This window comes from Acinonyx jubatus, chromosome D3, assembly GCF_027475565.1.
Source record: "Acinonyx jubatus isolate Ajub_Pintada_27869175 chromosome D3, VMU_Ajub_asm_v1.0, whole genome shotgun sequence".
In the NCBI taxonomy this organism is placed as follows: Eukaryota; Metazoa; Chordata; class Mammalia; order Carnivora; family Felidae; genus Acinonyx; species Acinonyx jubatus.
Genome location: NC_069392.1, coordinates 67,526,121 through 67,549,913, shown reverse-complemented (window position 1 = coordinate 67,549,913; position 23,793 = coordinate 67,526,121). Strand labels below are relative to the sequence as shown.

The 23,793-nt window shown below is 50.0% G+C and overlaps 1 protein-coding gene across 6 annotated transcripts; it reads right to left on the bottom strand.

Moving 5' to 3' along the window:
* Positions 1–698: 698 nt before the first annotated feature.
* On the bottom strand, positions 699–23,328 carry LIPG (lipase G, endothelial type). 6 transcript variants are annotated; one of them, XM_053205584.1, is made up of 12 exons: positions 23,108–23,243; positions 21,945–22,075; positions 19,643–19,738; positions 18,960–19,141; positions 17,143–17,322; positions 15,906–16,017; positions 10,674–10,895; positions 8,821–9,063; positions 7,984–8,104; positions 7,070–7,288; positions 4,956–5,060; positions 699–2,771 (listed from the first exon to the last, which is right to left on the bottom strand). In XM_053205584.1, the coding sequence occupies exons 2-12, from the start codon at positions 22,039–22,041 to the stop codon at positions 2,750–2,752; spliced, it is 1,599 nt and encodes a 532-aa protein (XP_053061559.1). In that variant the 5' UTR covers positions 22,042–22,075; positions 23,108–23,243; the 3' UTR covers positions 699–2,749. The 6 variants fall into 6 exon arrangements, with proteins under 6 accessions (XP_053061559.1, XP_026924743.2, XP_053061558.1 ...); XM_027068942.2 differs by lacking the exon at positions 23,108–23,243 and having other exon boundaries at positions 8,875–9,063; positions 21,945–22,363; XM_053205583.1 differs by lacking the exon at positions 23,108–23,243 and having other exon boundaries at positions 21,945–22,359.
* Between the last annotated feature and the right edge of the window lie 465 nt (positions 23,329–23,793).

Here is a 23,793-nt window from a genome sequence, read left to right as displayed (position 1 = left end):
GGACAGCTAAGGAACAGATGATGGTCCCCTCACTGTATGGACATTTCTGTGGCCATTTACAAAATGACCATTAAGCTCTATTGCAACAAGCGAAGTGCCCTTGATATTGTGTAGTGAGGAAAGCAAGAGGCATAAGAAAGAGACGCCAGAGTTTGACAAATATGAACTTTATCTAGTTCAATATTTTCAATATTGAACGAGTTCGAGAATATTTCAAAATAGTTCAAGAATATTTCAATATGCTTCTCCTCTTCCTTCTCGTGGGCTGGAAGGGGACGTGACGGGGGACACTTTGGATTGTGGGGATGAAGCGAACACCCTGTGGTTGGAACAGCAAAAACTTAGAGCCTGGACCCTGCTTTCAGGAGCCGAGCCTCAATACCAACTGAGACTTTAATAAAATAGAGAATTCAGTTTCTACCTGCATAGTTACAGCATAAGTTTCTGTTATCTGGGGCCCATGCAATGTGCACCAACGTGCAGCCACCCCTCCTTTTTCCTAATGTATATTTCAGGCACTTCTGCCATTCAAACAGTTTTCCTTCTTGCTCTTTAGTGAAAGAAGCTGTTGTCCACTTCCTACCACTAATTAGTACCAAATAGAGACTATAGTTTATATGTAGGTCACTTTTCATCAAACTCTAGGCTTGGGCAGCCATAATTCTTTCAAATGTTAAGAACTGAGAGGCCAGACCACAAAGAGTTATATAGATTTTTATTATTTTCCTATTAAAAATTTTTCATCTTGAAATTGGTTAATTTTAAAATAAAAACTAACCATATATCTGTTTTTATACATTATATACACTGGAGAAATAAATAGTACTCTAAGTGTTAAAAAAAAAAAAAAAGCATCATTATATACAACTAAGGCTTCAAGCCAAATGTATAAATACAGGACCCACTGAGGATTTGATTCCCGACGCTTCCATTCCTAAAAACAGAAGGCAGAAGTAATCAGGAGGCATGGCCAATAACAGAAGCTCCACTTTGGCTAGAAAGCATTCACAGAAGCAACAGAAGAAGCACACAATTTAAGAAAACACCTTGAACTAAGACTTGACTGGTTACGTCTTCAAAAGTCTGGCATTGAACAATTACACAACTTTGGCACAACACAGGTTAAAACAACATCTTTCGAAAAACCGAAGTGCAAAGAAAAATCACTCTTCTCCCCAATTTGACATCACACCTCCTTCCAAATAAATCTCGTCCATAAAAGGCCCAACCTCTTATTCCCCTGGCTATATACTAATATAAGGGTTTATGGTTTAATGGATGCCTCCAAAAACCAGCTCCTTGCATGTCACCTCTGAGGCCTGTTGGGGTCAAAAGGCTGTAGACATCTTGAGGAAGTTGCAGAAATGAACACACCACGGGCTTTGCCTCCAGGAAATCTGGGTCCTCACCGGGCTCCACCACCGACCTGGGATATAAATCTAGGCATGTGGCTGAACCTCATTAAGCCTTCGTGTTGTAAAACAGACATTAGCTGCCTTGCGCTCCTCTTGTGAGTCTCCAGCGAAGTGATGCACATGCAAATCTTTTGAAAAGTATAAACCAGTTTCTCAGATATCGCATATATTCATTTATGTCAAGAGCTACAATTGGAGGCTTTTCTAAGTTCAACACAGAGAAGGAGCTGCTATTAGAGCAAGATATTCCACGGAGGAAAAGGCATTCTATTGAATCTTAGCGCCAGCTCTGTTTGACAGGTGCTGGTTTCTGTATGAACAGATACGTATAACAGATATATGATGCCTTCTACGTCCCCAAGCAGAAGAGATTTTGCTCTGAAGCAATCGCATTTGGAGATGGGCCACGGTTCCATCCCCAGCACGTGTGGCACTCTGCTCGTTTCCATGCAAGTGATCAAACATGTCACTCTTACAGGGAGTGTGCACGTTAAGTAACAAGAAATAGCTGAAACCACTTCAAGCCTCGGATCCCCGAGGCTTACACCCTGTAGCCCTCCCGGTGTCCATTGTGCCCTTCATCCCATGGATATTCATGGATCATCTAAACTGGGAGGGAGACTAGAAATCCCAACTCCATTAGATTCCAAGTTTGGAAAGGTTTACTAATGCGTCTACTGCCTTGTGCTAATCAAGTTTAAGTGCTTAATAAACATCTGTCCAATCAAACAATAAGCAACTGGAAAACCAAGACACCCAATGATGTGTGCTTTAGAGAGTAAGCTGGGGAGCAGGACGGAATGCCTGCAATGTAACGATTATTGATCAATGCAGCCCACCGAACCCCAACAGTGAGGGCCTCGCCACCACCCCACATCTATACTCCCCTCCCTCTGGGCAAATGAGATCATGGGTCTGCCATCGTGACACGAGTCAGCTCCCAGTGGAAAGACCTCTCCCCACCATTCAGATCAGGCAGCTGACAGTCCTCCATGCGCTTTCACAAGTGTCCCCTGTCAGGCGAAGCACAGGCTCATCCAGTCACCCAGAAACCAGTGCAGTGTGCGCAGGAGGCCCGGGCGTCCGACCCTTCGCACACAGGTCTGGAGTTAGAGCAATTCTAGAGCAGCAGGAACAGCAGGAACAGCAGCGTATGGTCCCCTCCGGCGAGAAGTCCCAACAGTCATAGGAGGTAAGGTCCTGGGCCCAGCAAACAGTCTCTTGCCAGTGCCTGAGGATCAAGGCCAAGAGGGGTCCTTCCATCAGGTGGGTCCTCAGCAGTAACTTTCCTCCATGTGTCTGGAAGGCGGGTGTGAGTGGGCCTCACTGGCCCCTCAGGAAAGCTCCACAGTTGGGCTGAAAGGAACCATGTAAGAGATGAACAATATTTGGCATCCTCACCTGGCTTGCTTGGCAAACGTGCAGCCTGTACTGAGGATGTACTCTGTTTGCCACAAGTTCAAGCTTTCTTACACACCTATCACACACACACACACACACACAAATGCAGGGAAAACTATCCATGATCCTCTTTGCCTTGATCCAGAAATACGAGAGCGACTGTAGGGTGGCAGGAAGGGGGCAAGACAGAATCCAGAGATCTTGATCCTAGTCTCAGCTACACGAACATGCAATTGAACCTCTTGGAACCTCAGTCTCTTTATCGGTGAATAGGCGAACAGTATCCACATCAGGTGAGAGGATACCGAAGGCATAACCTATGTCTAGGGATTGTCACAACTTCCTAGTGTCGATGCATGACTCAGGCTTCTATCGCCTTATGTTCTTTTGGGGGTAATGACTGGCTTTCTCATTACCAGGATGACTAAGGTAGGATGTTAGTAGGACGAGATACTAACATTACCTAAGTATCAACATAACATCCTCAGCTGTTACAAAGTTCCGGAGCGGAAAAGAAAAAGAAAATGTTTTATCATAAGATATGTTATCATAACAATAATGATAAGAACAGTGATCCTTCCTGGGTGCGTACCATCTACACGGCTATTCTGAGGATCAATGAAATTGATGCATGGGGGAGCACTTTGGAAAGGTAATAATCTGAATACGAATGTAAAGAACTAAAGTTATTATTATAGCAGAATATCCTATGAGCCTGCACTAGACTGAGCTATTCGATGGGCAGTTTTCAGAATCCTACATGTCCTGTGATCACCAAGGTTGTGATCAGGCTGGTGATCCTGAACAGGACACAGAGCAGTCAGGATGAAGCCTGGTCCCCAGGGTTGGCAGAGGGCTCATCACAGGGGCCCCCCGAATGGGTGCAGCTGCTTGATAATTGATACCCAGATCAAAGTGAGGTGATTTATCTGAGTAAGTGAACCCTCCATGCTCAAGAAAGAGTACAGACTGGGCACCTGGGCGGCTCAGTCAGTTGAGCTTCCGACTTCAGCTCAGGTCACGATTTCACATCCTGAATGTTCGAGCCCCATGTCAGTCTCTGTGCTGACAGCTCAGAGACTGGAACCTGCTTTGGATTCTGTGTCTCCCTCTCTCTCTCTCTCTGCTCCTTCCCCCCACTCATGCTCTGTCTCTCTCTCAAAAATAAACATGAAAAAAATTTTTAATTAAAAAAAAAAAAGAGTACGGGCTTTAAAATAAACCAACATCAAATCTTCACTCTACCATTGCCTGCTGGGGGAGCTGGAAAGAGTGACCTAACTTCCCTGAGCCTCAGGGTCCACAACAGTACACAGGGTTAACAGCACCAATGTCACGGGGCTGGTGATACAAGTAAATGAGCTAACATAGAAAAGGCACTAAACACAGGTGAGCACATGTCGTGTGCTCGGTGTATGGAGGCTGCATTATTATACAGCATCTCAGTTGGGGCAAGTGGTGGAAGCCATCGAGGGGCCCATCTCCGTCCTCCAGAAGCAGGTGTTTAGGCTCAGAGACTCTGTGATGAATTTCCCTTTTGGATGCACCTGCTGCCTCACACCATGAGATCTGCCTTCCTCAAATCTGAAATAATGGGACTCCGGCATGGGGTCATGGGACACAGAATCAAGACGTGCCTTTTGTCTGGTTCAGTGTCATACACATGAGCACTCCTGCTTCTCCAAAAGGGGAAGAGCTGATCACTATCCCTGACACCCACCCGGGGTTCCAGAAAAACCTAAAAATGGGGATTATACCATGCCCTTCCCCTTTACCTCCCACCTGAGTCCCCATTCCAAACGGGTGCCCAGAAGGAAGCTAGGGGCCCTGGAATCTTCCTGTAGCCCCTGTCACTATGGAGAAGTTCAACCTAAGATGGCCTGACTCCAGCAGGACCATGGTCTGTGAACATCTTGAAGGGGAGTTGGACCAAGGGGCAAAGGGACACAAACGCCCTCCGACATCCTGCATATTCCACGGATTGGTCTATCTCTTCCCAACAGGTCAGCCTCACGAAAGAGGAGATCTGTATCTGGTCTGTTCACTGCTACATCCCAAGCACCCAGACCCATATCCAGCACATGCTAGGTGACCTGTCTAACAGGTACCGCATGACCCTATGAGAAAGTCCCTGGTTACCTGGTTTCATTTTTCATTCTCCAGCCATCCCGACACTTGTGAAACCAGAGCTCTTGGCCGGGGGATATGCTGGTGTCGTCAAGGTCTTCCACACAAAAGGTCAACCTAGGAGGAAGAAGAAACCACTCATGTAGCCAAAACTCAAGTGGGGGAGGCACATTGCTGTGCCTTAGCCAGACGGTGCTTTCTGGATCCAAAGTGGACCAAGTGAGGAGAAAAGGGCTTTCATCATGCCACACCTTGACTCAGAATCTTCAGAACCCCTCATTGCTGCTGCCATGTCCCACTCTGACATCTCCCGTGGTTTGGTTCATGCAGCCCTTTGATCACACCTTCCACCTTCTCCTGCCTGTCCATCCAAAAGGCTACCTGCCTTTCAAGGCATAGCCTCTCTGAAGTCTCCCTGACTGCCCAAGCCCTTGACCTCAATAGAAAAGCATATTGTTTTATAGGTGTTGCCTTTGCTATTGTCATTCCTATGCACGGCATGGAGTTAATAATAAATGCTTCATCTTATTTTACGCATCATACACTGCCTCGAATTGTTCATGGATTCCCGTATCTATGGTGGACCACAGTCTCCTCAAATGGAGGAATTCAATGTACCTCCAGTGGGGTGCTCATAAGCACCCATCAACAACCATAAATGGATGCAGCTGTGAGTCAGAAAATGCTCAACCAAGGTCGCAGAGAAAAATCACTAGTCTAATAACCATTTCAACTCTAACGTACAGCCAAACCACGTGGGTTACCGCAGCCTCTGTGGTGTGGCGTTCGTATGACCCCGCGACTGACAGATGTACGGGATACCTGATCCTGATGCCGATGGGAAGGACGAACGCCACCTGCAGAACAGGTTTAAGAACCTTTACCAGAGGGGCACCTGGGTGGCTCAGTTAGGTGTCCGGCTCTTGGTTTTGGCTCAGGTCATGATCTCACGGTTCATGAGTTCAAGCCCCGCATCAGGCTCTGTGCTGATGGTGCAGAGCCTGCTTGGGATTGTCCCTCCCCCTCTCTGCTCCTTCCCTGCCTGTGCGCGCTCTCTCTCTCTCTCTCTCTCTCTCTCTGTCTCCTCCCTCTCTCTCTCTTTCTCAAAATAAATAAATAGATATTTAAAAACAAAAGAACCTTTACCAGAAAGCCCAAATGGCCCATAAACATATAAAGAGGTGAGCCATCTCATCTCAACCAGGAAATTAAAACACGTTAAAGCAACAATAAGGGACCAGTTCACACCCAACAGAATGGCAAGAGTGTCCCCTCCAGTGTAGGTGAGGAGGAAAGGAAAAGGGGGCTCTTACTTTTAGATTGCACTGGTCTAAACACTTTGGACGCAGATTCCATAATATCTAGTCAAGTTGGAGAATACATCTACTGTAACCCAGCGACAGGGGTAGGGTGCAAAGAGGCCTCAGCTCTCCCCAGTTCACAGACTTCTAGACCAGAATCACTCAGACAAGGGACCCCCGCCTCCCTCCCCCTAAGGCCACACTACGCCGCAGGCGATGGATGGAAACAGGACACATGAAGAACTATGATGGAGAAAATACCAGATGAGGTACGAGGAGGGTGGTGCCTGCCTCCTATCATCCCCAGGCTGGCGGTGACCTCCCAGCGGTCTGCAGAAAGATATGGCCGAGGAAACCCTCCTCTTTTGACAAAGGTCCCACGGGCTTCCTTGGCTTCTGCTTAGAAGTTTGCTCAGAGAGTCAAGGTACCATTTTAGGGGATGATACATAAAGGTCTAGAGTTTTCACTCTAAGCCTGAGGTTAAAACTCGTGGGGGAACTGCCAGCTGGCATGGCATAGAGCATTCTCTGTGACTTGACGTCAGGGCCCCACCCCATACCCTTGACTCAGAGCCTTGGAAGGAAGGATATAATGCTCAAAGGGTCCGGGGAAATCAGGGCCTCTTGCAGACCTCAGCCGTGGGGGCTCCGTAGGCCTGATACTCTGGTATGCTCTGCACAGGGGCAAGCGAAGCCTTTGGTTGTGTGGACCCCACGGCAAACAGGTCATCAGGGCAGTGCTCGTAGGGAGCCCCGTCCAGGAGAAGCCCCCCTTCCTCCAAGCCAAGACAAGGTGCGGCAAAAGAAAGGTCGCGAAGCCCTTACCTCCGCTGGGTCTCCCCAGACTTGACCCGGATGCGCCTGATGTTCAGCTGCCGCTCAGAGCTGCGGGGCTGGGACAGGTAGCTGCGAAGCTCCTTCCACAGGTTGTACCAGGACTGAGCTGCCCCCTCCCAGGTGAGTTTGATCTTCAAGAGGTCTCCAAGGTCCTCCTCGGTGTAGACCAGGAAGGTGTTGGTGGCATTCAGCCCGATCTGCTCCACTCTACAAGGGGAGATAGGAGCAGGTCTCACCGCCTGGCCACTTGGAAAACTGCCCCACCGTGTGGGGTGATGCGGTGGCAGCACCTGCCACATGGTGACTGCAGAGAAATGAGCCCACAGATGCTCGCCTCCCTCTGAACTCCCAGCCCCTTCCTGCCTGTCCCCATCATGTGACCCTTGGGGGGACCTGTCCCATCCCATTTATGGAGGTGAGTGTGTGCATACATACCTGGTCCTCCAGCTAGACCCTGAACCCTGGGAAGTGAGTACTTTGAGGACGTTACTTTGCAGTCCCAACGTGACTTGGCATGGCGCCTTGTACCTCGCGTGCGCTTAACAAACATATACCGGTCGCCATGTGCCCCTCCCACAGATCATTAGAAACGGTGCAGGGATAACATTTATGTTCCAAATTTCCCAGAGCCCCAGGTGTCAGGCGTTGCCTGAAACGAAGCAACAGTTTCTGTCCAGCTGACCCAGCAGTTTCTCATGCTGCTGATTCATCCTGGAGCATCCTTCCCAGAAAGGGTCTGAGTCAAGGGCTTGGTGGAGAGTGTGGACCACAGAGCCACCCAGCCCCTCCCGCAGGCACTCAGGCTGCACTCCCCTGAACTGGCTCGCACGCTCCCACGCTCGCTCATTCTTAGCCGGACTCGTTCTCGGTCCTGAACTCATTAAAGGGAGCCCGGGACTCACATTTCCAAAGGCAGGATCTGGGAGTCTGCGTTGGTGCCATAAAGGGTGACGTAAAAGTTGGGTTCGATGTCTCCCATATTCTTGTAGCTGAAGATGTGGATTTTCATCTGATAATGGTAAACTGCACAGACAGTGGGACAAAGGCATTTGTGAACTTTGCCGGTCATCTCAGGACATGCTGAGCCAAACTGAGTCACTCACGACACTGAGTTTTTAGGGGCTAATGTCCCTTTGGTCCAGCCCAGCCTCCCTCTTGTCATCTTCAGTCCAATGGCATAAGGGATCACCTCAGTATAGGAGGAGCCCCAAACTTGGAGGCCAGTGACTCTTTCGGTGATTCCAACCTAGCAACTTTCTAGCTGTGTGACCTTGAATTAAGGACCAAGGTATTAACCGCTTTGGGCCCCAGCCTCCTCACATGTAAATACCATCGGCAAAACCCTATGGTTTTCTCACATGTTGTAAAAATGCAAGACCTCATTTTGATGCCCTATCGGTCCTCCCTCAGATTTGCTGTGACGATCATGAGAAAAATATGAAATAGCTTTGCAAAACTTAATTGCAAAGAAATGACAATTTTCCGTCTCAACACAAATTTAAGATACTGATGTTGCGACCACGGAGCGATGGTTTTCATCACAAAAGGAGTCCTCACCATTTATTTTTAAAGATTGACTTTCCTAGGGCACGCACAACATCGTTGATTTGCAATGGTTTGGTTTAATTGTGCCCTGCCACATCTCCTGGGCTGGGACGTGCCCTGCTCCACAACATGGTATTAGACAAAGGGAAAGGACGAAGGTCCCTCCTCAGGACACTGTGGGGACAGAGGGTTACCTCTGAAGGGCATGCCTGCCCGGGTCTTGAGGTACATTTTGCTGTTCCTCTTACTCCTGGTTTTCTTGGCATTGTAACCAATGCTGTTACAACGGTTCTTGCGGCAGCTGAGACAGATCCCCTTTTTGAAGCGATTTGAGTCCGTGCACTGGAACGCAAAACTCGGCTTGTCCTGATTCACCAGGGAGTCAACAAAGAGGTGTACGGCCCGCTCGTGCTCACATTTCACCACTTCCGTGATTGCTGGGGGAGGGGAGGACGGGCAGGATGAGCCTCTCATCAAATATAGATTGTGCCCTCAAAGCCCACAGAGATGAAGCCATTTGCTCAGAGTCACATGATCGGTTGGTTACGAAGTTAGGAGTGTAACTGGGATTTCCATGCCCACGGTGCGTCCTATCTCTTGTAACCGGAAGCTACAGCCAACAGCCCGGTAAATCCCAGGACCTTAGGAAAAATTTGACAAAGCCACCCCCTCCTCAGTAACACTACTAGTCTTAAGGAATGCCAGCATCTGACAGAGGTCCTTGCTGGACCTCCAAGCTTTGCAGGGGCTACTTGAATATTATCACATTGGGAGAGGGCTACAGTCTTAAGACTGAATGACAGGGCAGGACATCCAAAGGGCGGAGCATCAGAGTAGAGGGAGCCAATAGGGGCCAAGACTTAGCAACACAGCCGAGACCAGAGGGAGTGAGAAAATGGGAAATCCAGAAAGGGGTTGGTCACTCCAGCCACACATGGGTTTCGGCAGCAGATTCGGTTCAATCCAAGTCTGCTGGGAACAGGCTCAGGCATCCAGAAGGTAAATGGTAAGTGAATGGAGACCTCATCTTGGTTTTAATTCTTTAAAATGTCACAAAAAATTAAATTATAGAGCATCCATGCTGTAGAATATTGTACAGCCTTTAAAAAGAATAAGCGGGTGGGGGGAGGGGCCGAGGGGCGCCTGGGTGGCTCAGTTAAGCATCCGACTCTCGATTTCAGCTCGGGTCATGATCTCGTGGGTTCGTGGGTTTGAGCCCCGAACTGGGCTCTGCATAGACAGTGTGGGGCCTGGATGGGATTTTCTCTCTCTCCCTCTCTCTGCCCCTCCCCTGCTCACTTGCCTCCCCCCTCTCAAAATAAATAAATAAATGTAAAAATACCTTTCTTTTAAAATAAAAAGAATAAGATAAGTAAATCTATGTGTTCTGATGTTTAAGAATATTCACTATATATATAGTATATATATACTGTATATCATATATATATACTATATAGTATATATATAGTGACTATATATCATATATATACTATATAGTATATATATACTATATATCATATATATATACTATATAGTATATATATAGTGACTATATATATAATATATATAGTGACCGAAAAAGGAAAATTACAGGACAATGTGATTCTAAAAAATGTAATCTTACACACACACACATACACACACACACAAATGAATTTGCAAAGAAAAGAGACCAGGAGGATACACACAAAATTGTTTATACTGCCTACCTTTAAAGAGTAAAAGAGGCAGCTGGAGGAAGAGGCTTACTGTTTGCTCTAGGCGATTCTACAGTGCTTTTCCCAGCAGCTATATATTCCTTTTCTTATAAAAAGAAATTAACCAATAACAACTGGGACCTCAGTGCATGAGAGGGCAAAGCAGAAGCCAACAGATGGCTGTTAGTAGACCTGCAGGAAGATAAACTGCACACGGGATCGGCCGCCCCCGTGGGGGGGAGTGGGCATCGCAAAATGAACATTGTTGGGAGTACTACGTGCTCTGGCTGACTTAGGAGATGTGATAACCGAGTCAAACCACTGTATGAAGCAGAAAGTAAGGAACTCACTTCCGTACGCAATTGACCCCAAGACATCATGGAGTCCACAGCCCGGCTGGAAATCACCCCCGTTGGGGTAGATGTCGATGTGGCCCACGGGCATCTGAATTCCGATGCTCAAGCCGAAGGAACGCGTGTAGGTGTGGAGGACATCCACAAAGTCCGCGTCGTCGGGGGACAGCCTCCTGTGGATGTCCACCCCTTCAAACAGCGGCCCGGCAGGATCCAAACCTACAGCAGAAGAGCAAGCCAAGAGCAGCTGCATCGGGTGTGCAAAGTCCTGGAGTCTTGATTGAAAAGTAAATCTAAGTGTGCACAGAGAAGCCACCCTCAGAGCCAAGCCCCGTAAATCTGGAACCGTGGGATGCCTGCGGTTGGAGGAACTTTTGCTTTCTTCTGAAGCCTTTACCTATCCTGACAACTGAACTGAGTCACAATGACATACAGCTCCAAGGAACCACAGACTCTCAGAACTGGAGCACTCCTAGAAAGAACTCAGGCTGGCTGTGGCTGAACTAAGCCAGCCGTCCCATCTATTCTGCCACTGGGAGCCTTCTGCAGCCTTAATGTAGCAGCCCCTTTACAGAATAACTAAGCTACCTGCATCTTCTGGAGGGAGGACTCAGTTTCCCCAAACCGAGCTATTTGCATTTGGACTTCCTTTTCCCCTTCCTTTAGTTATGAATCAGGCCCAAAGGTGGATCGATGAGATTGAGGCAACGTGGGGGGAGGGGCGGGGAGGAGCGGACACGAGATACACTGAGGATCCATATCCCAGGCCTCCAAATTCCTCTGTTTTGCAGCAAGAAGGAGAAATCTTTTTGCCTGCAAACTTTCTGCATTAGACAGGCAAGCGGCAATGTAGAGAGAATCGGTTCTCACATTTGAAACAGCACAAATATCTCTGGGAGCTTGTTGAAAATTCAAATTCTACCATGTAGCTATAGAAAACTCTGGAAGGACACACAAGCCCCTGGCTACCTGTGTGTATGTGTGTTGGGCGAGACGGCAGGGAAGGGAACCGAGCAGATGGTAGCAACAATAAAAGACTTTCACCATCTTTTAATTTTGGAACCGCATGAATGTAAAACCATTTAAAAAAAAAGTAGAATTTGCAAAGCATGAAATGCAGATTCCCCAGCCCCCTAGAGATCCTGACTGGCAAGCACCCCCAGGTGATGCTGAAAGGAGGTGAACTAGAGTGGAAAAAACTTCTCCCACCTTCAGCATCATCAATAAAATTAAACCTGAACGTCGTAATCCATACAGCGCATGTGAGATATTAAGAGATTAAGCGCTCGTCAGTGTAAATACCAGCTGCTATTGCCAAGCTCGAGTAATTATGGGAGCCAAGTTCATGCCCGCATAGAAGGCTTTCCGCCCTATGGACACAGAGAAAGGACCTGGAAAAAGCTGAGAATACAGTGCACTATAAGCGGTGGGGGGGGGGGGGGGGGGGTCTGTTGAGCCTGGAACAGGGGTGCCCAGCTAGGTGTGATTTTGCTCCTAAGGGGACACTTGGCAATGTCTGGAGACACTTTTGGTTGTTGCAGTTGCCGGGGGGAGAAGGACGAGGACGAGAAGCCGCTAGCGCCTAGTGGGCAGAGGCCAGGGTGGCTGATAAACATCCAGCAATGCTCAGGTCAGCTCCCACAACAAAGCATTAACAGTGCTGAGGTCGAGGCACCCTGATCTAGAAACACCACGTGGGAGAGGAGTTTAGACGGAGAACAGAGTCGTTAAAGGAGGAGATGGGCAAAAGAACCCACCAGATCCCAGCGCAGTAGAACCAGGGAGCACCCTGTGAGGCCTGACGGGGGTGATTTTAAGCCAAGCAATAGGCCAAGCTATTGGCTGGAGTGGACGGTAAGCTTATGAAATCCATCACTCACGAGAGCTGCGGCGGCTGGTAGAAGCAAGCGGGCTCCAGAAGAAGTTGAAATAAATGCATATGCACGGCCAAGGCAGAAAAGAAGCCCAAGCTGCCTGGCGGTTCATCCCCAGCCCAGGGCCCTCAAGAAGGATGGTACAAAAGCGGTGACCCCCCGGCACAGCCCACGATGACTCATTTCAGAGGCTGCCAAGGGCTACAGGACTGACACAGGCAGCCTCCCCCTGCCTCTTGCTATGTTTTCTGGAAGGAAAAAGAGACAGACAGAGAGAGAGAGAGAGGAACATTCTGCTTTGCAACCAATACAAGAGAGGGGCTCTTCGCCTGATGTGAACAAAAGTCTCCACCAGACGGTCAGTGCCATGGAAACCAAGCTGTGCTGTAGGAATGCAGGCAGCTGACAGGGCTTCTCGAAAGGATGGCTGGGGGGGCAGGCTGAGCCTTCACCCACCCAGACTGACCCAGCCTGACACAGAGCCAGGGCTCACAGACTCTGGGGAAAAGTGGTACGATTTACTTTTTTTTTTAACTAGGGATGGGAGGGAGAGCTTGTCCCCTCCAAAAAAAGAAAAGGTGGAGAGCCAGCCCTTCTTCCATTCAGTCAGACACCTTCCAAGATGTTCCGTCCAGCAAATGGAAACCACACACGCACACACGCCCGGGAAAGCCTCTGCACTCGTCTGGCAGGGCAGGTCCCGCTCGGTTCCCACTGCTGGTTTATCTTCACCAACCAAGAAGAGGCAGTGTGGCACAGTGGCCAGGGCAGGCTCTGCAACCCGACAGCCTGGGTCTGAATCCTGGCTCTGCTACTAAGGGTGTAAAATGTTGCACTTGTCATTTAAGCACTGGTTCCTACTACCCCATCCGCAAAATGAAGCCAAAAGGCCCCCTCTGCCCCACCGCAGCGTGTCTTGGAGAAATAAATAAACATTAAAAAATTTAAGAAAAAGAGAGAGAAGTATATGACCTCTTTCCTAGTGAGGCACAGAATTCTCTCAAAAGCCTAAGAAGGTAAAACTCTGGCAAACCCCCGTCCACAGCCCTAACCCAAGCAACACTAGGGTTCAGGTGTCTCCCTGCTGGCCTCTGCATAGCAGCATCATGGGCCTTAGGACCCCACGCGAGCTACAGTCTGGTCCTTCTACCAGTTGGGACCACGTGGTTCCCAGACCCAGGGGAAGTCTGCCGACTGAGCTAGAAGAACATCCATGCCCCTCCCCCACACCGGACATGCACAACAGCACCCGTCAGGTGAGCCACATGCCCTCTGAGGTGCTGCTGGGCAACTGGACAGAGGGTACTTCTTCCCGCCGGGCTCACTCAGGCCCCTGCCCGCAGAGAAGGGCTGGAGGAGGGGACCATGCTCGGGACACGCAGGCCCCATGCTGCGTGCGGACAGCACGGAGCACTGATTAGCATTCGGTCAGCAAAGCCCCCATCTCAGCAGCTGCCACCCAAAGAGGCAGGGGGAAAGAACTGGAAAACTCTTCCCCAGCTCATTGCAGCTTTAGAAAGAGAATAAGGAAAGATCTGCAACCTGTCCTTGCTGCCTGTGACCCTGGGCTGGCAGGGAGGGGGAGGGGTGGCTGGGGATTTGAATGAGCTGCAGTCTGAACACGGCTGGCCTGGTTCTGCAGCATCAGGCCTCTCACTGGGGGCCAGGAGGAGTCGCTCGGACGGTGGAACCCAGAGCGGCTCACAGCCCAACAGCGCTGTGCCAGCAACGGGTTAACGAGCAGTCCTGTGCGGCCACACGATCACTGTCCGCCTGGATGATTAGGCTCCACAGTCTTGGTAAACAAAAATGAGGCTCTCAAGCTGTGCTAAATCAAGGAATTGGATCTAAAGGAGAGTGTGTGTGTATACGTGTGTGTGTGTGTGTGTGTGTGTGTGTACCTTAGACTGAAGCCCAGGGATGATTTGAGGTAAGCCAATAAAATTTTACAAATATCCATATATATTTAAATCTACCCCACTTGCTTGCTGCTAAAACCTGAAATTCTCCCTTTACTAAATTATTTATTAGCTAAGGACTCCCTTCTTCCCAAGTCCTGTTTTAAAATAAAAATACTGCCAGGAAAGAAATTGATCATATCTTTCCTTCGAGGTGAGCAGCTGGGCCTTGGTACCTCAGAGGTGAGAGGGAAGCTGGGAGTGAAGACAAATAAAAGAATTCTGGAAGGAAGATAAAGGTTTAAGACAACAAATCTGCCATTAACTTCAGCCTAGGGGTAGCTCTGTTTACAGATTTGAGGAAGCATAAAAATGGGAAGGAAAATCTTTCACACTTTTTAAATCATTAAATGATTTAATCCAAACACACATCAAAAGCTCAGCAAGAAGGGAAACCCAATTTTTTGTTGACAACCTGGGTGCCAATATCAGAAAGCCCTCTTTTTTTTTTTTTAATTTTTTTAACATTTATTTATTTTTGAGAGAGAGAGACAGAAAACAAGCAGGGGAGGGGCAGAGAGAGAGGGAGACACAGAATCCAAAGCAGGCTCCAGGCCCTGAGCTGTCAGCCCAGAGCCCATCGCAGGGCTTGAAACCACAAACCATGGAATCACGACCTGAGCCGAAGTCAGACGCTTCACCGACTGAGCCACCCAGGCACCCCAAGCCCTCTTTTTTTTTTATGTTTATTTATTTATTTTGAGAGAGAGAGAGAGAGACAGAGAGAGAGACCGTGAGTGGGGGAGGGACAGAAAGAGAGGAAGAGAGAGAATCTCAAGCGGCACATTCTAAACAGATAATGATCACTAATAAATGTGCCAGCTAAACATTGGAAAGAGGCTCTTGGTGGATGAAACAGAAATAAGGCAGAATTCAAACTCGACTCCACCACCCGTTCATTTCCCTTGAGGTCCTAAGCATCACTGGTGGAGAAAAGAGTGGGCCTCCAAGGCTGATAGGTCAGGACCCACTGCGGTTCTGTACTTTTCAGTTATTAGCTGTTGGCCTCTCGGTGTTTCCTTGCCTGTCAGACCCGGCCAGCAGTTTTCAAAGTGGGTTCCCTGGTGCTCTGGGATCCTGACATTTCTCTGGGGATGGGGAAGGCCCAAGAGCAAAGCTAACACTACCCACCATATATCCAGCTTCAACCAGAACATCCCTTCTGTCTGTTTCATTTATCAGGGTCCCACACAAGCTCAACTTGAAAGAGGGATTCTGTGACTGAAACGAACGCTTGAAAGCTGTGGATTCCATATCCCCCGGGTCCCTTCCAAAGCTAACCCTGTATGGCTCCCTCGTGCTGCCTCTTTGGGAACACTCCAGTTCAGAAAAGCCAGCTTGGCCAAGGAGCCGGGGGAGCTCGGGGGTCAGCTGTCAGCGCAGGAAGCAGACCCTACCTGTGATTCTGCCCACCGTGCCTTTCACGAAGTTGCCAGCATACCCTGCCACGTGGGCTCCGAGGCTGTAGCCGATCAAGTGAACATTCCCAAGAGAAAAATCATCCTTCTCCTGCAGAAAACCACAAAAGTGTGTGAGCGCAGCCAGTGGTCCCGAGCCCACTGGGTCACCAACCATTCAATGGAGACGAGGAAGAGCCATGGGAACCAGGGGCAGAGACTTCCCAGGGCATGGCCCTCATTGCCGGCAATGAGACAGGGAAGGGACGTAGCCAGGTGAGGGGAAGGCAAAAGGACTTTGTGCCACTTTAAATGCCAAGCGCTGGGGGCAGGGTGCAGGTTATGACTAGAAACCACATACCTGACCCTTTGGCTACATTCCCATTCTCTCTGGCACTGCAGGAGGTGCGGGTGGCCATGTGGAAATCAAAGCCACCAGACTCACTGGAGACTAAGTGCCAGCCACAGCCTGCAGCAGCCTACTCTTTCCTCGCTTCTTAGGCCCCAGGAGCTGCCGATCTGCTCACCACAAGCCCACCCAGGACCCCAGAGCTGAAGCACCATACCCTGAGAGGGCACTTCCTGGCAGGGGTGCCGAGGTGGGACTTTGGTCCCACAGCTCAGACACCAAGCTCTACAAAACAACCTAGGCAGAAAAATGAGGTAATGCTAGAGTACCCCTGACCAGATGCTGCCAGAATTCATCAGATTCCAGGGGCAAAAGGAAAGTCAGGCTGGAATTGCCCAGATAATGGGGTCACTTTGCCAGCGCACCCTTGCCCCCAGGAAAGTCTGTGATCTCAGGCAAATCATTAACCTATAGAGAGTAAATCTAAGACCTCAAGACATATTTTCCACACTTAATATTTTAAGTGTGGCATTAGGCTGCATTTGTGGGAACCAACCCTCTCCTCACCCCTGAGGACAGCCACCCTTCAGAGGCAAGAGCAGACTCCAGGAAGTTTTTTATTCCCAACCTGAGGGCATCAGCAAGTAACAACCTATAAGGCAGATTTTCTTCCGGCAAATAAAAGAACAGAAAAGAATCCAGAGATATATCAATAACTAAAAAGCTTTCCCAAAGCGCCAGCCTTCAAGTATTTCAAGCAATACTTAATTCAGTAAAAATTTGCATCCCAGAGATATTCTCAGATGCCTGAAGTTCAATGGAACACAGCCTGAACTGTGTTTTCTTAAGAAGGTTCAGGTTCAAGATCCTGCTCTTAAAAGCACTTACCTGCAGCCAATCGAGCATCCTTGCAACACTGTGTCCCACCACCCTCGTGTTATTGACCGCGTCTGTGTAGAGCTGGTGGGCCAGGGGAAGCCAGTCAACCACCACAACATTGGCTTCTTTCTCTCTCATCTGCAGGGCGGACACAAGCTTGTATAGCCAATTTTCAAACATGCCACTCATCTGCAAAGAAAAAAGGACACTTTTAAAAATTCTCCTTGTCGGTTTCAGGAATCCTGATGAATATGGGATTCGGTTCCATGACCCTCTCCCCAGCCAATTCCAGAACGTTTGCAATGGCTGCTCAGCCACCAGACATTTGTACCTGAGCAGGGCCCGCCACAGACAGGACTGCTGCATGAGTGTTTGTCTTCCATTGTTCTTTATATCTTTTTTTTTCCCGTCAGAATTTTCATAGCTGGTGTCTTAGGCTGCTACCCACTGTCCAACAGGACCATTACGAGATAAACATTCGTGGCGATACTGGCCTGAGGTTAGCCTGAGTCCCTGTCACAGACAAGCAAGAGGCCTCAAAGGCAGGTAGAAAGGGTAACCCTGGAGAATTAGCTTTTCTCTTGGAGACGCAAGGAGATGCGGTCTCCTAGGCGGATGCAGAGTTAACAAATGACCCCTTCCTACAACGGATCTCTGCCATCCCTCTTGACCCCAGAGTAGGGAAGATCTGTCCCTGGAATCCCAAATTAGAACTCAGAACACATTTTCCCACAGAAACAAAGTTATAAATAGTGACTAGGTCCAGTTGTAAACCTACCCACATGTACATTATTAGATAAATAGGTTTTCTGTGCGTGGCCTGGGAACCCAAAGGCCGTTTACAATCCTGCCTCTATGGGAAAAAGCTCTTCCAAGTTCCAGATTACAAAAGAACTTTCTGGAATGCAACCCATTTGGAAGTTGCAGGCAGTTTGTATTTGTATTTTGACAGGGGGGCTTAAAAAGGTTCAATTGCATGATTCTAATTGTAGGCTGCGGGATAAGCATGGATAGACAAGCCCCTGACCACCTCTTCAGTCACATTAGGTAGATAGGCGCCCCCACCCACAAGGCCTGACCCCAGCAGTTGGTGATAGACCTAAAGACCCAGAAAGCATGTAACGGATATGAATTTCTCATCATTAAAAGAAGGAATGTCCCCCCCCTCAATTAGCCCAGGCAGAAACCTGCTCACTTAATAGTGTCATTTTCCTACAGACCATCATTATAGGAATGAATAAACCCCTCGCTGGTCAAAAGCTTCTAAAGCTGAGCGTTAAAGCCCTTTTTTGTTGAAGTTTGTCATGGGCCTTTCAATGTGAATTGCTCAGCTAGGGCGCATAAAGAGCCCCAGTGCCTTTAAACGGAGCCATCTCTATGCAAACAGGAGGGCACCATGCCAACGGCGGCCAGCGATCTGGGCCAGCTGGCTCTTCATAGACTCTCGGAGCCAGTCAAGTTGCTGCAGTTCAGCTCAGCTCTTAGGGAGGGATGGCCCCCTCGAGGCAGTGGTTGACCAATGTAATTAAGTGTAATTAGAGGGCCCCTTAAGAGCCAGTGGAACTGGGCCGCTGCCTTCAGGAGAGCCACTTTCTGAAAGCCCGCTGCGTGCCAGCATTAAATACCACCCTGCTGGCGTCCATATAGCCCCCTCAGCGAAGTGCCCATTACATTCTTCACAGCTGTCTGAAACACAAGCAGCCCACAAGAAAAGAGAGAGAGCGAGAGACAGTAGAATCTGGAAGCACCAGCCTTCTTTTTAATTGACCAAAACAAAGGCAACCAAATCTTGTGTCAAGCTGCCGAGCTCCCTCCACTGGGCTCACCGTCCATCCATGAATGATGAAAAAGGTTTTGGCTGTCATGTTGAAGCCACAGTCTTCCAAGGGCTGGTTGTGGCCGAGGGAGAGGTAGCATCCTTCGTGTTCTGAGTCCCCAGAGGTGCGGAGGTTAAATCTCACAAGAGGTTTGGCAACAATCTGTACATTCCTGGGCGTACGGAGCTCATCTGGGGGAAAGAAACAGAGCGTGGGTGCATCTAGTAGGCTCGGGTAGTTAGAGATCTGGAGTCTAGTTCTAGTTCAATCTTGAGCACATTACCTAATCCTCTGGGTTTCAGCTTTTATACCTGCTGAATGTTTTCTCATTTCCCAGAAGAGTTGCAAAGATATTATAAAGGGACATCTCAGAATTTAAGAACATTAAGCCATCGGTACTAATTACTGTGACTCTGAAATAAATAGGTTCTCTTACCTCTCTTTCCTCTTCCCTACCAAAACGAGTTCTCCTTCCTATGCTCAAGTGGCTACTTTTAGAGAGTATGCGTCCTCGATTCTTTTCCTGAAATGCTGGGGACCAGCCGAGTTTCACAATTCAGCACTTTTCAGATTTTAGAAAGGCATCATGGCACATAAGCCACATAGTACATGACATCCCCAGTAGGGTCTGGGGGCATTCCCCAGTAATCAAACACACTAATGTTTCTGCAGGGAAATACGAAACTACTCACGCTCAAGGGCAGAAATCAAGTCTATCGATAGCCTCGTGTCAGTTCTGATCAGTTTTTGCTGCCACAGGAGTTCAGGGCCGGTGAGGCCAAGTCTCGCTGCCAAACAAATTACCAAACAAATTTTCCAATTTTGAGAGATTCTGGATTTTGGAATTAGAGGTAAGAAGCCATCCGCTATCATACAACGGGCTTCCTCCAGCGTTGCCAGCTAGATTCCGGTACTTACTTCAAACACCTCCTGCATCAGGGCTCTTGCAGTGCTAAACATGGGCCAGACGTTCTTTAAGTTTGTTAAAGAAGTGACTGAGCCATGAGGAAATTCATAAAAGCAGCAAAATCGTAACTTTCAGCGCATACAGTGCCCTTATGCCCTTTTAACACGAAGCACTGTCATCACCACATTATTATGGACAGTCATAAAGGAACCCCATCCAGCATTCTTTCAGCCATCCAGGAAACTATCTCTTGATAACAGGCTGGGAAATTAGAAAAATCAAACTCTCCTGTCACCCAGAAATCAAGGGAAAAAATACCAAATGACCAAACCAGGAGCTTCATTTATCCCAGAGTGGGTGGGCAAATGGCATCATGGAAAGAGACAGCAAAACAGTCGAAAAGGTGGTGGTGAAGAGGGCAGTGGGGAGGAAAAGAATATACCAGATGTACAAAGGGTAAGGTTCCAGAAAATGCAACTAAATATACATGAGCAGACCTCGGGTTAACTGCCATTAAAGTAATGAACAAAAGCCCCAACCAGCAGAAATTTGAACCATGGACAAAAATAGTCTCCCTCCCCAGTTATCACCCAGATAGCTACTCACAGAGACCAGATGGGGAATTCTAGGAGAAAAGGAGAGAAGTCTGCTGGCTTCCTGGGACAGATTTGTGGATAAACCCACATACTGACATAAAAGTTCCACCTTAGCATCCGGCCTTTTCTGACCCCAGAGTTCTCCGGCTTCATTTACCGCTTCCAGCCTGGGGCACTTCAACCTCTGGGACTTTGTGATTATTCTTACCCATGTGCTCTCATGGCTCATTCTCTCACCTCCTTCGGTTCCTTGCTCCGTGGTCAACTTCTCAGTGAGGGAAACCAGACCACAGATTAAATAAAACTGTGCCACCTTCTCCCCCAGCACCCTGTTCCTTCCTCCTCTGCTTTACTTTTCTCCCACCGAGTATCATTATCTATCTTAATTAGTTCTGCCGTCTGTCTTCCCACTACTGAAATGCAAGCTCCGTGAGGCAGGGGTCTTCATCTGTCTTGTTGCACATCACATCCCCTGATCCTAGAACAGTGCCTGGCACTGAGCAGCCATACTTTCTCGACTGAGAGAATGGCCCACAAATATTCGGAATCACAGAACACGTGAAACGGAAGGAGTGTTACCGATATACAGGACAGGAGCTAGAGACCTGACCTACCCCAGGTCCCAGTTCCAGTTAGCATTGGAACATGTTAAGCAAAGCAAGGCTTTCCCATTCATTCAAATTACCCCTCCCACAAGTACATAAACTGGCATGGACCAGCATCGTTGGCCCAACCTCGGCAGACTAGAAGAAGGTGAAATAATGGGGTGGAGTTTGGGAGATCTCCCTTCTCCACTGCTTCGCTAATAGATTTGGCACCCGGATGGGTGATCCTACCCTCACTCCACCAGGGCAAGGCTTCCTCTGGTGAAAGGAATTTGGAAGAAAAGCTAGCAGCTACAAGGAGGAAGGTGAAGAGAGGTAGGAAGAGGAAGAGCGGGGATGGGAAAGGGTGTTGGGGAGGAGGAGGCTGGCAACCTGGGGGAATCGGCCCAGCAGCTTCTGGGCACAAGTTACTCACCAAACGCTCTCCGCAAGCGCTAATCACACCAGAGCCAGCTACCCCTGCCGCCCAACTTTCCCAACACCTACACCCAGACTAGAAGGAAGGGCACCAAGCCACTTAGTTCTAACAACCTTCTCGCCTCGCAAAGGACACGGTTAAAGAGCAGCCGGCAGCCGACTCGGCTGGCTGGACAGCACCGATCCAGGGAATCTTATCAAGGAAGGGGGTGAGGCGAGAGGGTGAGCGCGGGCCAGCGCACACACTCGCCTGCGGCTTCTCGGATGCTTTGCTGGGGATGTGCACGCCCGGAGCGCCAAGAAACAAGTGAACTGCAAGGCTGATTGAGGAAGAGCGAATGGGCAGTGGGAAAGGAGAGAGGATTTCGCAGGCACCGGGAGGGGCTGGAAAAGCGTCGGCGAGACAGAGAGGGGGCATGGCCCGGAGAAGCTGGGGTGGGGGCGGGTAATAAGGGTAAGTGCACGTTACCTTGCAGCCGTCCCTCCGGACCGGGGGGTGTGGGGCTTCCCGCCGCAAAGCAACAATGGACGCTCCAGAGGCAGAGCAGAGGAACGGAGTTTCGCATCCTTCCCCGCCACACCCCCTCTCCCGAAACAGGACTGAAAAGAAGAAGAAGAGGAAGAAGACCTCTCGGGGTTTCCAGCGGTCCGCGCTGGTAAGACGCGAAGTGGGCAGCCCTCTCTCGCCCAGGGAGAGAGTGGTGGCCTTAGCCAGCTGAAGGTGAAGGTGGAGGGGAAAACTTGGCTAAAGTGAGCCGTGAGGAGGGGACGGGGCGTATGAAGGGGCTTGAACTAGAGGTGCCTTCACCCGGGCCGCCCGCCCGCCCGCCGGGGAAGCCAGGACTCGCCGCTGTCACTCCTGGAGCTCCCGGCGAGGTAGTTTTTAAAGTATGGGAGTCATCTGACCCATCGCCAGATGGTGATTTGCATAATTTATTCCCGTCCCCGGACTCTGATTGGTTACACCTTCGCTGACGCCGGAACCTAGGCTCCCCAAAGTTTGAATGAAAGCGCCGTACACACCCACCGCGTGGACGCGCGCCTCGCGCCCAGCCCCGCCCGCCCTGCTGGCAGCCGAGCTCCCACTACCCCACTTCCTGCTAGTGTCCACTCTCAGACCCCAGATTCTCCTCGCCCCTGCCGCCCCAGGGGGGACACTGCCCCGAAAAGCCGCGCCCGCTGGGGACGCGATCCCCGGAGAAGGAGGGTTACCCTCTCCAAAGTGCGCCCTAAGTGAGCTTTCCGCGCCGCGAGCCAAGGGTCAGGATGGAGGAGAGTCATCTGGTCACCCTTCTGGTCCTTCTCCTCTCGAGCCCCCACCCCCACCCCCAGCGAGGCCCGCGACAGGTGCATACGGAGTGACTTGACAAGGACGCGGCAGAGCTGAGGGGCTGTGGGCTGTGGCCTGGGCTTTTCAGGATCGCACAGTCCCTTCTGGAGTCTTTGCTCCGCCACTAGCAGTAAAACTCTAGCAAAGCCCCCCCCCCAGCTTCTCTAAGGTCGTTCCGTCGTCCGCAATACTCGGGTGTTAACAGTGCCCCAAGCTTATGGCACTCGGGGAAATAAAAAGAGATAATGGGGTACAGCGCTCAGCGCGGGGCCTGCCAAGTGACGGGGTAGGCTCTCTCTTACCTTGGGAATGCAGCGCTAGAGGGATACCAGGCGGCACTCTCCAAAGGGAACAGTGAGTCAAACTTGGGGTTCTCAGACACGTGGCCATTGCCAAGTCTCGGCCGACGCACGCAACCACCTGTTGAGTGGAATTAAGCAACTCGTTCCTTCGTCATTTTTCCCCTCCAGTCCTTCCCTTTATTGATTCCGGGTCTCTGTTCCTCCCTCCTGCGCTGGCTCCGGCTCTCTGCCCGAAGCGACCTCGGGACTAGGAGCGGAGAGCGCCCGAGACCTTCGCCGTGAGTCTGCGTCTGGCGCTTGCAAGCAGAGCTGCGCCTGGGGCACCCGCGGCACCAACCTCCCCTGGGGACGCAGAGCTGCCAGAGGAGGTGGCAAAAGGGGCCGCGGGGGGGGGGGGGGGGGGGAGGGGGAGCTGAGCTCAGCGGTCCCAGCGGGTCCAGCCAGCCAAAGCTGGCTCGGCAAGACTGCACCTTTGACCTCTAGTAACCCCACCATCGCAGGGAACCGGTCCCACTCCCACCTGGGGAGGAAAAGCGCCCGGGGCAGCCTCGCGCCCCTTTCTCCCTGGTGTTGGGGCCCCAGCCGAGGAGATCAGTGTGGGGAAACCAGTCCCGAGGAGCAGGTATTGTTCCGGCCTATCCTTGTTACTTTTGTTACTCCAGCCGCCAACGGAGCAAGCTTTGTCC